Source organism: Kwoniella newhampshirensis, chromosome 6, assembly GCF_039105145.1.
Source record: "Kwoniella newhampshirensis strain CBS 13917 chromosome 6, whole genome shotgun sequence".
Taxonomy (NCBI): Eukaryota; Fungi; Basidiomycota; class Tremellomycetes; order Tremellales; family Cryptococcaceae; genus Kwoniella; species Kwoniella newhampshirensis.
In genome coordinates this window covers 559,102-573,250 of record NC_089960.1, presented here as the reverse complement: position 1 = coordinate 573,250, position 14,149 = coordinate 559,102, and the positions used below count along the sequence as shown (strand labels likewise).

Genomic DNA, 14,149 nt, shown 5'->3' with positions numbered 1-14,149 from the left:
ATAATAGCTGGAGGACCAGAGATCTAGCGGGGTGCGATATTCGTGCGGTATCTTATCGTTCTGTGCTCCTTGTGCAGATCCCTGTCGCATCGCGGGCTGTAAGGGTCGCGAGATGCGGGGTCGCTTGACGACATCGGTGTGCGACTTCGAGCTTCCGAGTGTTCCTTGTCGACGAGTCGAAGCGCTCATCTGCGACCCGTGCTGATATCGAACTTAACTTGACGAGCTACCAATGATGAGCGGCGAGCTTGATATAACTACTCGCCAAATTGATACGTCCAGCCTATGACCGTTCTCAAACTGCTCCTTCACCTCCTACCCACTCTGCAAACCACCTGACAATCTCGCCCACCTTCCTGATTCCCGCGTCGCTTCTACCCAATCTCAAATCAGGTCTCACAGCCCTATCTTCCGGCAACATGCTCCTCCCTTTCTCACCATCCTCCGGTGCCCCCTTCCTCACACCACCCGCCGGATGCGATTGCTGTCGATAGAGGTAATCTGTCTTCGAGAAGGTGGCGTATCTCGGTACGGTCCGAAAGAGGATCGTGATCTTGGGCGCGTTGTGTGGTGTCAAGATGAGATGCGACGATTCGATATTTGTGGCATGTTTGTATTCGATATCTAGAAAGGGTTTAGTTGAGTCAGCTTCGGTCCGCATTGAGTTGAACATCGGTGAGCGACGTGCACCCGCTGAGAAGATAGCTGTCTATATGAGAGAATACCACAGCTCAACCTCAGACTCACTTTCGACTAAGACTACATCCCCCCTTCTGACCTTGTCATCCCCCCAATCTCTCGCACATTCGTCCCAGAGTTTCACACCACAACTCACATCTCCCACTCCACCAAGATTCGTTGTGATACCACCCGGTATGAGTATGGCAGGAGGAGGGGCCACGACCGTCCATCTACCTATCCATAGTGTCCCTTCCTGGCCATGTTGTTTTTCCTCCTTTCTCTTCCTCAATATCGGTTGATCAACCATCACCACGCAAACGATCAACGTATGAAGTCCCTTCTCTCTTCCTGGTCCATACCGTCTAGGGGTGCGGGCAGGAGTAGGGGTAGATACGAGGCAATGGAGGTTCGTGAGTCTCGTCAAGGGGATATGCCAAGTAGGGAGATGGGAGACGGATATATCGTTCTCGTTTTGTGTTGGAGGGAATTGCGAAGGATGGGAAGTCGTCGTCGTTGTGTTGAGCGATGATTCTGAGTACATGGGAGAGAGATCGTATCGAGGTAATGCGTCGTCGAGCAAGGACGCTGGGAGCGAGTCGGAAACGGAGGCAAGGCAAACGGTGAGAAATGGTTGTAGCGTATCGTATCGTGGTGATGATGACGGTGGGAAGGGGTCATGGAAGGAGGATCAGTTGCTCAGCATCGACTGATCATAATCGTGGGTAGATAGGCACGTATCTCACCTGACTGTCGAGTGATTCGACGAGATCTACGTCTTGACGTATCCTCTTTGGTGGATCGATTGCCAGCTCCCTGGTCGTCATGACCATGTACGGCGGTTGCGGGAGCATGGACTTCTTGTCTAGTCAGGCTCTCACCTGCTCTTTCGCCCGCGCCATTTCCTCCAGCACCTGCGCCTCCTCCCGCCCCTCCTACTCCTGCTCCAATTGCAGTCATCGCAACGGCATCACCACCACCATCTCCTGTATTCCCTCGCTCTCCCTCACAGTCATTCACGTCGCGATCCGACCCAGCCGCCCTCTTACCCAATATCGTACTCCTCTCCCAACTCTCCACGGCCCCTATCCCGACCTCCCCCATCCTACCATCTTTAGCTCCATCTGTTTCAGGTGATTTTCGCCCGTCGCCCGACCGATTCAGCTTGTGAAATCGTAGTAAGTGATCCGGGGGATGATTTGAGGTTGGATCTGTCTTACTTGATGATGGTGTCGGGGCTGAGGCTGAACATGGAAGAAGAAGAAGAGAGGGAAGGATCGGTGGAGGGAGATACACTCTGTATTGAGTCATGATGATATCTCCGTCGAATTGGCATTGATCAAGTCGAGATGTGATACATACAGAACTGGAATTTGTAGCAGAGCCGACGTTGAGGATTGTCGAACAAAACCGTTGACGCGACTTTCTTCTAATGTTCATCGGGTGGCAAAAACCTCATTATACACAGTTGGGCTGATTCTCGGGGCATGGTTCGATTTATCAATCAGGCTGAGTCGACAGTGATGTGATGTGAACTCGCATACATCTCATATAGGTATAGACTCGGTGCTGGTTATATTATCACAAATCCCCTCGTTCGTTCCATTTCACAGCGAATGGTATACAATTCACATCCCCTTTCTCAAGTTGTCATACTCTACAAGGAACCCATTCGTCAGTCAGCCCTACTCTCCAGATCAACAAGGTGTCACTACTCACTGCTTCCGGGATAGTTCAACTCGTTCTCCCTCCATTCCAAACTGTCAAATTGCCCACGGACAGTCCTCACCAATGCCCCTCCAGTGTCTTCAGCCTTGTCTGCGTCGAGCTCCCAGAACATCGCACCGCCCAGACCCAGCTGGTTGATGTATTGGGCTTTCTGGATGGCAATGGGTTGAGTGTCGTAGCTGATCAAAAGGCGTTTGTGACTGTACCATCGTCAGATCAATCTCAGCTATGACCCCGACCGTTCCTTAGGTCATGGAGATCATGGCGGTCATGGAAGTCTCGTGCAACAGAACAGGAACGCACGGATCGTAGCTGTATGAGGCACCCAGACGGTGGTCGTTGATCTCCTGAGCACCATGTTGAGGGAGAGCTTTGTAATCCCACATCCCTGCTTCCCAAGATCCTCCATCGACACCTGCTCGATATGGCCACGTCAGAACCTGTGATGGGATCATGCAGACTGTACATACCTTTGTACGGATTACCGATACCGTCCGTGTTGGCGAATGCACGACCGTAGACCGGCATACCTGATCGATATCGGAGTCAATGTGGCGCTACGTGTTGCCAAGGTGAGATGACTCACCCATGACAAGCTTATTGGGATGCACTCCTTGATTCAGAAAATATCTGACAGCCTTGTCAACGGAACTGGCGTTGGGATTATCGGAGTAGAGATTAGCCTGATGTCCCGCAACGGGATCCCACGACCCGGCAAACTACGCATCGTGAGATCAGTGTCTTCTTTGGGTAATGTCGAAGTCGACATACATCGTATGCCTGTATTGGAAGGTCGAGGTCAGTCCCTTCTCATGACAGAGACTGTTAAGTGCATGTCCAGCTCACCATCAAATTCCAAAAGTCTAGGACTTGATCCATCTCCCTCACTTTCAGAACCTGCATGTTGTCCCAGCCGCATGGCGCAGCGACGGTCAACTGGTACTGCCCCGGTCTCTGACGCTTGCTTTGAGCGAGATGCTCAAGACCTGCTCGGAGTTCGTGGAGGAGCTTGACATATCCGTCCGCATCGTGTGAAGTCTTGGGAAATTCGTAGTCGATCTATGTGGGGTCAGATTATGATCACGAATGAACGCTGTCGAGAAGCAGTGGACCCACGTCGAGTCTATGGAACGCGCGGCTTTAGGTCATTTTTCATTGCTCTATCGTGGGCCGGACTTACCCATCAAGACCAACATCTTCCACGAGGTTCACAGCCGACCTGACAAAACTCGAGCGCCAGTGTGAGTGAGCGATATTGGCAAAGTTCTGCAGGACAAATGGTCAGTCCGATACGGATATGCTTGACAACGTCCAAGGCTCTTTCTTACAGGGGAATAACTCCAGCCGCCGATAGAGAGCAAGACCTTGAGATTGCTAAGTCGAATCGGATCGTCAGCCCAGCTTGCACCAACGTCAAGTGCACAATGATGAAGTTGGAAACGTACCGGTTCTGCTTTTTCATCAAGTAGATTGCTTTCAAACATCCATAAAGGTTGGTTCCGGGTTCATCCCAAGAATCACCATCGTAGTGGATCTAACCGTGGCTCAGTGAGATTCGGGTGCGTTCCGCTGGGTGATGGCAGTACACACCTCGACATCTGCCCAAGAGTCGCTGAGGACCACTTCACCCGTGTCTTTGTTGACGTTGCCAAATGCGTAGTTGACATGTGTGAGGTGTTGATGAGGGATCTTTTGAGGCGGGAATTTTCGGTCGTATATGCCCCTGAACGACCGGCGTACCAAGCGTACTGCGTGTCAGTCACTCGTTCGTGAAACAATCCTACGAGGGAGCGCGCAACTCACCAGTTGACCTGATCCGATACAATGACCTCGCGATCAACGCCTTTCTCGAGATATCCGAGGGGGGACTCACAAAGTATCCAACGGTCTTCTTCCCCGACATATTACTGTTCCTGTTGGGACTCGACGTCAGAGCGAAGCTTGATGCGATGGAAGAGGTAGCTGATGTGTAGAAGAATAGAGCTGCCGCAATCGATGCGAACAAAGCGACAGCTGCTGAACGAGGATGACGAATGATGAAACGAGGCACGTTGGCTCAGGGTGTTTTGTGTCCACGAGATTATTATTGTCGACTTGTTCCTGCGCGACGGCGATTGTGTTCGCTCACTTTAGACCAAGACCACTTTTGTCCAGCTCGTAGTAGGGTATGATGGTCCCCAAGTGCGGGAAGAAGCTTTGGACAAGTATGGGCTGCATGGTGACGAGGTGGAAGAAAGAGACATGAAGCTGTGCATACAAATGGTCCAGGAATCAGGTCCGATGTTACGGGGCACCAGACATCCATCCATCCATCTGGTGGTCGCTTGTCAACGGGTTCGTGATCTGGGCGACTGTATGGTATATGATCGATCCCGTGGAACGTGGCGTGCTCAGTCTGCGTCGATGTCTATATACCAGTATGCATTGCTGCATCACTCGATGGCCACGTAATCAGCTGTGTACATTCCTCGAGTGGTGAGTGTACACCGGTACTGTGTCTCACGCTGACATGTGCCGTAGGCTGAGAAACCTCACGTAACTGGCTGTAGCGGCTGTGAGAATGCGGGAATGAGACAAATTACTAGTAGACTGCTGTCTACCACCACTGATCATATTCGCTTCAAACGTAAAAACAAAAAACCACCGGGATCCCCCCCCCCCCCTGAACACGCGCGCCCATCCCCCTCCCCTCTGTCGGTTAATTGAACAGATGCCGTTCTCTACTTTTACGTTTGACGACAAGACTGTAGTAAACATTCACATTTCACAATTGTAAAACTACCCAGCATTGCTCACTCTCTTCGCAGTGGATATATATATATATATATATATATCAACAACGGTCACTTAGACATTGTCGTGGAGGATCAATCCTTTCTTTCGCTGCGGAACAGAATCGCAATAGCTTACAGACGAAAAGAGAGCTGACTACCACGACCGCACCACGACCACGTCCACGACACACGCGTGCCCAGCCCCTCTCCATCATCGACAATGTCACCTCCCATTCTGTTACTAGCTGCGCTCTTATCGCTCGTCCCTTCGCCCTCAACAGCGGTCACACTCGACTCGATATTATCCGCGAACGCTCTCACGGCCGCATCCTTCAACTTTACATCGCCCGATCAGACGCTCAATAGCGCCGATGCGAACGATTACATCGTCAAGAATTGGGACCTGAACAGTAAGAGAGTGGATTGGGGGAACTCGGACATGTGAGTGGTTTGACGAGCGAGCGACATGAGCGAGCGACACGGGTGGAACTGGTTGTGTCTCCTCATCGAGGAGCTGCTAGCAACCCATTCCAAGTTTGGATCCGTTCTGCTCGATCGATCTACCAGCCAATCACTTGCTGCGCATCGATCTATCGGTTTCTCGCCAAGCAATACCAAGCTGACTGCGTTCATCCGTCATTTCCCTGCACAGTGTCTTCTCCCCGGATCCCTCGACGTCATCCTCCACCCTCGTTCGACGAGCTTCCTCTTCCACCTCACATCAAAGGACATCCTCCGGTAGCGCCACCACCTCTTACTCCACCTCTTTCCCCTCGTCGACGAATTTAGCCGGTCAACCTCCAGTATTGAGAGTGGAATACCCGCAAGGATCTTACTCGAAGAGAACAGGCGGGACTCAGTTCTATGCTGATCCGTTGAGCACGACTGCGGGGAGCGTGGATCGTAGTGCGGCAGGAAACGCGACGAGCGATGGGGGGTTTGAGAGGATGTTGTTGAGCTACGACATTTGGTTCCCATCGGGTTTTGCGTGAGTCTGTTCTTCTGTTTCGACATTGCCGCGAGTGCCGTAGGCGTGATGGATTCAGTCTGTCGTGCGGAGCGTACACACGGGGAACGAAGCTGGTGGTACGGGAGAACCGGTCATTCCTTTCAGACCCAGATAACCAAAAAAAGCTACCAGAGGGCCCAACGGTGGTTGTCGAAAATATGCTAACGTCTTTCCCTTAATCCCCCCAGCTGGAATATGGGTGGCAAACTTCCTGGCCTTCGAGGCGGTCCTGATTCTCGAGGCTGTTCGGGTGGTAACGAGACGAACGGTACGGGCTGTTTCAGCACGAGATTGATGTGGCGTTCTGGCGGTGCCGGCGAGGGTGAGTTCGATGTTCCTTTCGGGACTTCACGCATATGCCTAGGCCTGCCTTGTCTTGCATGTTGTTCGCCGCTTATCTTTCCCTGCTGTATTTACCTGAATTTCGGTTGGTATCGGACAATCTTGCTAACTGTGCTGCCTTTCCCAGTTTACGCATACGTTCCCACGTCGCAGAGGAACTTCTGTTCCGAGAGCGGCGTGACTTGCAATTCGGACTACGGGACATCGCTTGCACGAGGCTCATTCTCGTTCGCGACTGGACAATGGCAGACGATCTATATGATGGTAATCCTGAACGAAGTAGGGCGGGCGAACGGTGTCGTACAGTTAGTGGTTGTTTCGATCCATCTTGGGGTCTCCTCAACGACCTTTTGTGTGGCTGAGTAAAGAGGAGATCTCGCTGACATTGGTTTCATCTTTCCTAGACTGTGGTACAACGGTGTCCAAGCTCTCTCTTTCCAAAATCTCGTCATTCGTACATCTTCCAGCCTGTCATCGATAGGCGGTCTCTACTTCTCGACCTTTTTCGGAGGGGACGACGCGACATGGGCGACACCCACGGATCAATTCACATATTACCGAAATATACAACTGTATGCCGGTGTAGGCGCATCGAACCTCAGTGGAGCAGCTGTCAGTGCGGGTGAGAGAGGTGTGGTGGTTGGCAGCGCTTGGGGAGTGGTAGTAGGTGCTGCATTGGGGCTGATCGCCATGGGCATGGGTCTGAGTTTGGGCATGTGAGCATTATTAGAGGCACGGACTTTGTTGAGTTGGGTACTTTTCTGTTCTACAGTGCACGATGCTGTACGGGTTGTAGATTTCTGTATAGATTCGCATGGAAGGGGATAAGAATCAGGCATGAGTGCAATCTGCGGGATATTCATTGATGGTGTGGATGGATCATCACTGCCCTGTCAGGGGGAAGGCACTTACGGTAGCTCAATTAGCGATCAGGGGAGTGGTCGTTGACGCCATGCTGCAGGATTGATGCGATGGTCATTAGGTTAAGCGATGCGGCCAGGAACATAACAGACGTTATGTTTTGTGTCCAGGTATCATGTATCATCATACGCACCAGCCGGTCCATTCGAAAGGACTTGAACCCATCTGATCTCAGACTGCTCATACTCTTCAAACCATCACGACGATACTGTCCACTGCCCCGCACTTACGCAGCCCACCGTGCCCCCGTCCCACAGCACACGTACAAACCCTCCACACCTCCACTGCACCCCACCGAGCCATGGCCCCCTCAGCACTCTACCAGAGACTGCATTCCCTCGCCCTCTCACACGCCCTCCCCTCGACCCTGGACGAGATCCTCTCCATCCGATCACCCACCGCCGTCCACTCACGGGGTCACGCTCACCTGGTCTCGCTCCATCCTCTCCTCGGTGAAAAGATGGACAATGCGGCCTTCAAGAACCACTTGTTGACGACTGGACCGTATCTATCTGCTTTGTCGTCGAAGGAGGAAGGGAGGACGACGAGAGTGCATAGTATCACTATTGATGAGTGGGAGAGGAGAGGCACGGTCCATATGAGCTATTTCCTACTGCCGAAGGGCCCAGATCTGGACCAAGATAAGGAGGAGGACAGACACGACGCGATGGTGAGGGTGACGGTGACGGAACAGGATCTGATTTGGACGTTGAAATTCACCGACCCACACCCACAGGGGACTGGTACAATCGGGAAAGGAGGAGGAGGAGGAGGAGAAGAAAAGGTGGGGCAGGAGCAAGAGGAAGTGCAAGAAGAGGACGAGGACGAGGAGGACGAGGAGGAGGAGGATCTCGATCAGATCAAGATCCAAGAAAGTGTAGAGTTCATCGATCCAATAGCGAGCTCGAGAGTGGGCGATATGATCAGGTCAATCCATGGTGAATTGAACAAGGACGTGAGAGGAGGTATCACCTTGGGTGGATATGGAACGTATCCGTAATGCTCACCAGCGTTTCTATCGATGGAACACACACACATTGAAAGGGTCAGGCCGGGACGAGATGCAACGGACTCTCGAGGTCGAACTTAGATACCGAACAATGCAAAGGTGGCTCTCGCACCAATGACGATTTCCGCTGGAGGCTCACCGATCAAGGCAGTACGCGATAGACATCTGCTTGTGGAGCTTTGCGACGAGCTGGGGACGTGCATACTAGAAGTACAGCGCTCCCACACACATTGTGAATATAATACTCGTTGCATCTCTGTACTGGCCGATTCTTGATTGATAGAAAAACATTGGTGGTGGTGTGTGTAGAAAACTAAAACATTGATATTCGGAGCGAACGATCAGGGGGAATGGAGAAGCAGAGAAAGAGAAGTGTAAGACCATGCGTGGTGATCCCTTTTGACGGCATGAAGAAAGAACATGAAAGCAAAAAAACTCGTAATTCGCCCCCCTCTATCAGGCCTCCTCATGCGAGTAACTCGGTCTCCGTTGATGCGTGCGTGTTTGTGGTCTGGTGTAAGGTTACTGCGTCTGTATTTATATTGATCGGGTATCACACCGCCTCGTGATTGACTCCATTGGCAAAAGCCCCCCAGCTGCGGCGATCGTTCCTCGATTGCCTGGTTCGCACCGCCTACAGATCCGCATCGTCGTCCAGCTGAGCAGGTTTCAGCATTCCTGGCACCCTGATGGCCGCCTCTCTCTCCTCTGCCGCCTTCTTCTCCAGCTCAGCCTCTTTCTCGTCGATGAAGAGTTCTGCATTATCATCAGAAAACTCCTTGAGGGAGATGAGGAAGTCTCGTATCGTGAACTTGAATTTGACGGGATCGGTGGAGTTTTCGAACATAAGGTTGACGAAAGTGGCCATTTGAGCTCTGCATAGTTGCATCACTATCAGCTGACTCCTTCAACCATAATGGATTTGGACGTTACTACTTACGGTTGCACGTGAGGAAATGCGTTGGTGAGCAGGTCACTGACATAACCCCGTAGGAATACAGCATTGGTCATGCTGGGATCAGGGACCTGCGACGGGTCGAAAAGGGGCGCATGTACGGAGTTGGTCTCGACGAGCGAGATCAATCGAGAGAGTAGGATACCTTGCATCTTCAACCCTTTGAGGCGGACAGTATCAGTAAAAGCGCACACATGGTGCAGGCAGCACACGGGAAACTTACCGCTCTTGTGGTCGGCATCGGTGAGGACGAAGAAGACATCGCCCAGCAGGTTGAGCAGGTACTGCTGGTAGAACTGATTGGCGATCTCTGGCGTGGAATTTGCAAAATTGTTCACGATTTCGAAAGCGACTGACATGATAGGTGCTGTTAATAATATTTACCACTTACATCGAATCTGACTCACTGTTTAAACCCGTGTCGGCAATATCTCGCATAGTATGCTTGAAGGCCCATACAACGGAGTCTACTACGAGCTTGAACTGCTGAGGAGGGATTTCAAGAAGGGCTGTTGTACATTGTCAGTCTTGCCATCTCCTGCTGTCGTGCCAATCGAGCTCACCAGGGAAACACGTCAAGTTGATGGCGCGAAGGAGCTTGAAGAAGCCAACTCGGTGCTCGGGGTATTCTGCAAAGTCCTGGTTGATCATGCCTAGTGTAGGCTCGAAGACGGCATCCAGAATCGGCGCAATTTGAGATGTAAGAATAGCCTGTTATCCGAAATCGACGATCAGTACGTTGGAACCGACACTTACTCTGAAGAATACTTACACCAAGCTTGGAGACAATGGTTGCCATCACGTTAAGCACTTCCGCGTCTCGAGCAGCCGGCACGTTCTGGTTGTAGTCACCCAAAATTGCTTCGAAAAGACCAGGGATGAGGTTTGCGTTGACTCCATCCAGGTCCTCGGCCTTCTTGACGTAAGTCTCCACGAGTTTCAGGATCTCTTTCTTGATGGTTCGAAGCGATCTGACCTTAGGGGTCTTGGTGGCAATGACACCTGCCCAGAAGGCAAATCAGCATATAATCCACACCTGTGGCGAGGGCAACACATACCTTGGGAAGCGACCTGATCACTGATGATTCCGCTGACTGTCTTGTACAATCCCAACATATCAAGCCATATTCGTCCAAGCTGGGGAAGGAAGAACGGTCCGATGGAGGTACATGCGGAAACGTTGGTCTTCAGGATGTTCGATATGATCTTAACATTCTCTGGGTTACCCAAGACGTCAACATTGTTTGCTGCTTGTTGCATTAAGTTGTCCCACTAATCAATTCTTACGGTCAGCGAGAGTTTCATGAGCGAATAGTGTGCACCCACAGCGTTGTTAGGCAGCTCCATCAGCTTCTCGATCAAGCGCTCTTGAGTTGGCTTGTTCGGTTGTGACGCTATCATGTATCCCACAGCCTCGTAGAAGGTGTGGACCTGAGAAGCGTGGGATCAATCACAAAATGGCGACGGTAACAACTCGCATGGACCCACCTGCTGTGGTGACAGATCGACGGTGATTCGGTGTAACGTTCTCAGGATCTCGTCTATGAAAGGCTCTTGCTCTCCCGCCTGCTGCATAACGAAATGTCTTCGACACTTCTGCGCGATTTTGATGAATGTATCACAAGCCATATCTTGGACACCTGTAATGTTTGTCAGTCTCAGTTGAGTGTAAGGGTGGAAAGCGAGCACTAACCCTCATGCGTCTCGTGCATGAACTCGAAAAGCTTGTTGACAACCGTTTTGAGGAATTTCCAATGAGCCTTCAAGAATCGAGGGTATTGTCCAACGATGTACATGATATCGGATGCGCAGACGGCTTTGTTGTCCTTGCCTCGCTTCATTTCTGTCAAGCCAAGCAAATCCTTGATAACAGTGACCAGGAAACGCTTCTCGGTCTCCTCGTCTAGAAACGAAATCAGTGTGCGCCACAGTAATGACACTGCGTGGAAGGACTTACTCATCGCGCCAGAGATGGAGCCAATAGCCCAACACAAAGTGTTCAGGTTGTTCCAGGACCATTCCGAACCGTCGATCTGCAACATGTAGATCAGTCGTGCAAATATACTCTTCCTGTGACAACTTACCTGCTTGGACAGCTTGTCGGTCATGATGTTTTCGGTGTCCGTAACGTCCAGATGTGTCAAATAAACCAAAACCTCCCTCATGCTCTTGTATAGCACGATAGTATCACTCTCCTTCATGAACTCTCGCACAATCTCTCCCTCATCGTTTTCGACAATGAGCACCTCCTCTGGCTTCACCATCTTCTCGATCATCACCAATCGCAGATTTGACAATATATCTGAGTAGACGTTCTTCCTCAAGGGTAGACCGTTCATCGCCAGGCCATGTGACCCGTTCAGCCCAGCGCCCAGTCCTCCAAGGTTCAGATTCATCAATGGATTGATATCGCTCATCGGCAATGATTGGATCTCCTCGTACAATTCGGCAACGAGCTAGACATGCTATCAGCGCCGTTTTTTGGTAAGCAGCGATGGATCAACTCGCCTTGGCCCAGTACTCCAAACAGATCTTGAAGACCTCTCGATCGTCTACGGTAGATATTTTGATGATATACAAATGAGCGTTGATGAGTAGTTCGGTGTTCTCGGGAGTCTCAATTAGACGAAGGTGGGTGTGAAGGAAGTTGGTGAGGAAAAGTGCTAGATTTTTTATGAGTTGTTGATCCTCATCGTCGGAAGAGGCATAAGCCACGGCGAAGTCTGCTTCGTCTGTCAGTGATCTGCAGGCGAAGGGACACGAAAGAGTCCAAACGCACCTGTGCTGGGAGGAACCATTCGGTTGATACTCGTCATCACGACCTGGAACAATGCGACGAATTTGCTGTTGTACTCGGGACCGACGTTCAGCGCTCCAATCTCAGACAAACACTTCAACGTGACGTTGCGGAAATCCGGCACTTCGAGAAACTGCGAGATTTGTCAGCCGAGATCCACAAAACGGCAGGTGACTCACCCGTGTGACAAGGAAATCGATGATCTGGGTTTCGAATATATATCCCAATGGGATCCAGTTTAAGAACCTCAACAACGTCTCTAGTGTTGCCTTGATCAAACTAGGTTTGTTGGCCTTCTCCAAGACCTCGTTACACAAGTTGAAGATCTCCCCAAACTCCGCGCACATAGTCTGTTTGAGAGCTTTGGTCTTCGCTTGTGTCATTTGCTCGGCGGAAAAATCGAAGACTTCTTCTGAGAGGAGACGCAGGATGATCATGTTGTTCTCGCAAAGTGAGAGGTTGGTTCGAGAGGAGGCACAGATCTCCGGTATGAATTGGGGCCAATCTTTGGGCCATGCTTGTTTAAGGATCTATAAGGAGCACGGTCAGCCTATAGTACATCCGCAGAAAAGGAGGAACACGGACCTGGACCAGCACCAGGTTCAACTTGTTCAGATATCCCTTCTCGCGCCTCATTTTCGCCTCATCTGATGATGTCTCAACGGTCGCTTGCACGATAAAGTTTCGAATACCTAGAGATATCTTGTGAGCACCGCTATTAAGAGTGCGGTCTATTCAGGGCATGTAACGTACCGGTTTGTTGATCACTGGGTAAGGCTTTCCATCGTGTTGTGACAAGTTTCTCTAGGATTTGCAGGGCGATGTACTGTCAGTGGAAAAAGGAATCACACATAAGATCAGCGAAAGTCATCAAGCCGCTTGCAGACATGTCACCTATGTTAACTGGGAACAATGGGGATACCAACTTACTTTTGTATTCAGGTTCTGCGATGTTTCCAGAATAGCAGGCACTCGTTGCCAGGAGTCAACGTGCTCTTGGAATTGGGTGAGAACGCGTTGCGCCGTTTGTTGCTGAGTGAGATTATCATGGTCAGCCATCGGTACATGAAAAGATGCCCAGAAGTGGCCTTCGCAACTGCGTGAGGCATTGCACGGCGATGAGCGAGGTTCATGACTCACCTGCTCGCCGGACCCAGTGTAGAATGCTGAAACCACCTGATCGATGAGACTACAAGACAGGATAGATTAGTTGTGGCTCGGGAAATCGGACAGGAAAACGCTTGAATGACTGATTCTAAGTAAGAGCGGAGGACTCACCCAACATCCAGATCTTGCGAGAGATCCAAGATAGCCTAAAAAGTCACATTCGTGCGTCAGCTTCGCGCACAAGATCCAGCCTGCGCTGCACAAGCATGCGTACCTCCATCTTGATCAGAAGTTGGCTACTTGAGATCTAGTGGCTATCGTGACCAAGTCAGGTTGTCGTCTGCTGGATTCGTGCAGGAAAGAGGAGGACGATGGGCTGATCAGCTAACGTCTATATTATTGGTAGTGGCAAAATGCGCGATTCAAATGAGCTTACCTTCCGAGCTCGCGATGGAAGTATCCGAGCTACGTTGAGTGCGAGCAGTGGGGGATCAGTCGTGAGAGCAAGTAGAGGTTCGGTCCGGACCGTGGTCAGAAGAAGCGCAAAATGACTGTGAGATGTGGTGTAAGGAGAGGTATCAGGTTGTGTGATCTGACTGAAGAGAGAGATGAGGTTGAAGTGAAAGCAACGTGATTAGCGAGGACCGTAGAACCGGAACTCTACGGTGAGAGGGGCCAGATGGAATATTCCATTTTACATATTTTATCCAGAGATTGGAGATTATGATAATAGCAGGCGCGCTTTCTCGATATTGCAACGTTGACAACCCATCTTTTACCTTGTCTCTTCCTGACTCAGCAGGTATACATCAGATCTTGTTACGAGAGG

The 14,149-nt window shown here is 50.9% G+C and overlaps 5 protein-coding genes across 5 annotated transcripts; 2 read left to right on the top strand and 3 right to left on the bottom strand.

Moving 5' to 3' along the window:
- Positions 1 to 295: 295 nt before the first annotated feature.
- IAR55_003389 (uncharacterized protein) lies at positions 296 to 1,989 on the bottom strand (the record flags this gene model as incomplete). Its single annotated transcript, XM_066946496.1, has 3 exons — positions 296 to 624; positions 748 to 1,266; positions 1,425 to 1,989. 3 exons carry the CDS (start codon positions 1,987 to 1,989, stop codon positions 296 to 298), a joined length of 1,413 nt encoding a protein of 470 aa, XP_066802888.1.
- Positions 1,990 to 2,306: 317 nt separating this feature from the next.
- IAR55_003388 (uncharacterized protein) lies at positions 2,307 to 4,309 on the bottom strand (the record flags this gene model as incomplete). Its single annotated transcript, XM_066946495.1, has 12 exons — positions 2,307 to 2,335; positions 2,398 to 2,606; positions 2,710 to 2,821; positions 2,877 to 2,936; positions 2,993 to 3,125; positions 3,253 to 3,465; positions 3,523 to 3,529; positions 3,587 to 3,672; positions 3,735 to 3,780; positions 3,852 to 3,940; positions 3,997 to 4,154; positions 4,210 to 4,309. The coding sequence occupies 12 exons, from the start codon at positions 4,307 to 4,309 to the stop codon at positions 2,307 to 2,309; spliced, it is 1,242 nt and encodes a 413-aa protein (XP_066802887.1).
- Positions 4,310 to 5,400: 1,091 nt separating this feature from the next.
- On the top strand, positions 5,401 to 7,251 carry IAR55_003387 (uncharacterized protein; the record flags this gene model as incomplete). The annotated part of the gene is made up of 5 exons (XM_066946494.1): positions 5,401 to 5,621; positions 5,833 to 6,168; positions 6,378 to 6,511; positions 6,659 to 6,836; positions 6,936 to 7,251. The coding sequence occupies 5 exons, from the start codon at positions 5,401 to 5,403 to the stop codon at positions 7,249 to 7,251; spliced, it is 1,185 nt and encodes a 394-aa protein (XP_066802886.1).
- A 502-nt stretch (positions 7,252 to 7,753) lies between these two features.
- On the top strand, positions 7,754 to 8,452 carry IAR55_003386 (uncharacterized protein; the record flags this gene model as incomplete). Its single annotated transcript, XM_066946493.1, has 1 exon — positions 7,754 to 8,452. One exon carries the CDS (start codon positions 7,754 to 7,756, stop codon positions 8,450 to 8,452), a length of 699 nt encoding a protein of 232 aa, XP_066802885.1.
- Positions 8,453 to 9,095: 643 nt separating this feature from the next.
- On the bottom strand, positions 9,096 to 13,600 carry IAR55_003385 (uncharacterized protein; the record flags this gene model as incomplete). Its single annotated transcript, XM_066946492.1, has 21 exons — positions 9,096 to 9,336; positions 9,402 to 9,576; positions 9,640 to 9,768; positions 9,824 to 9,925; positions 9,980 to 10,127; positions 10,189 to 10,418; positions 10,475 to 10,688; positions 10,743 to 10,847; positions 10,905 to 11,056; positions 11,110 to 11,319; positions 11,374 to 11,449; positions 11,501 to 11,872; positions 11,925 to 12,139; positions 12,196 to 12,346; positions 12,393 to 12,743; positions 12,799 to 12,905; positions 12,967 to 13,039; positions 13,144 to 13,245; positions 13,354 to 13,402; positions 13,492 to 13,526; positions 13,595 to 13,600. 21 exons carry the CDS (start codon positions 13,598 to 13,600, stop codon positions 9,096 to 9,098), a joined length of 3,243 nt encoding a protein of 1,080 aa, XP_066802884.1.
- Positions 13,601 to 14,149: the final 549 nt, after the last annotated feature.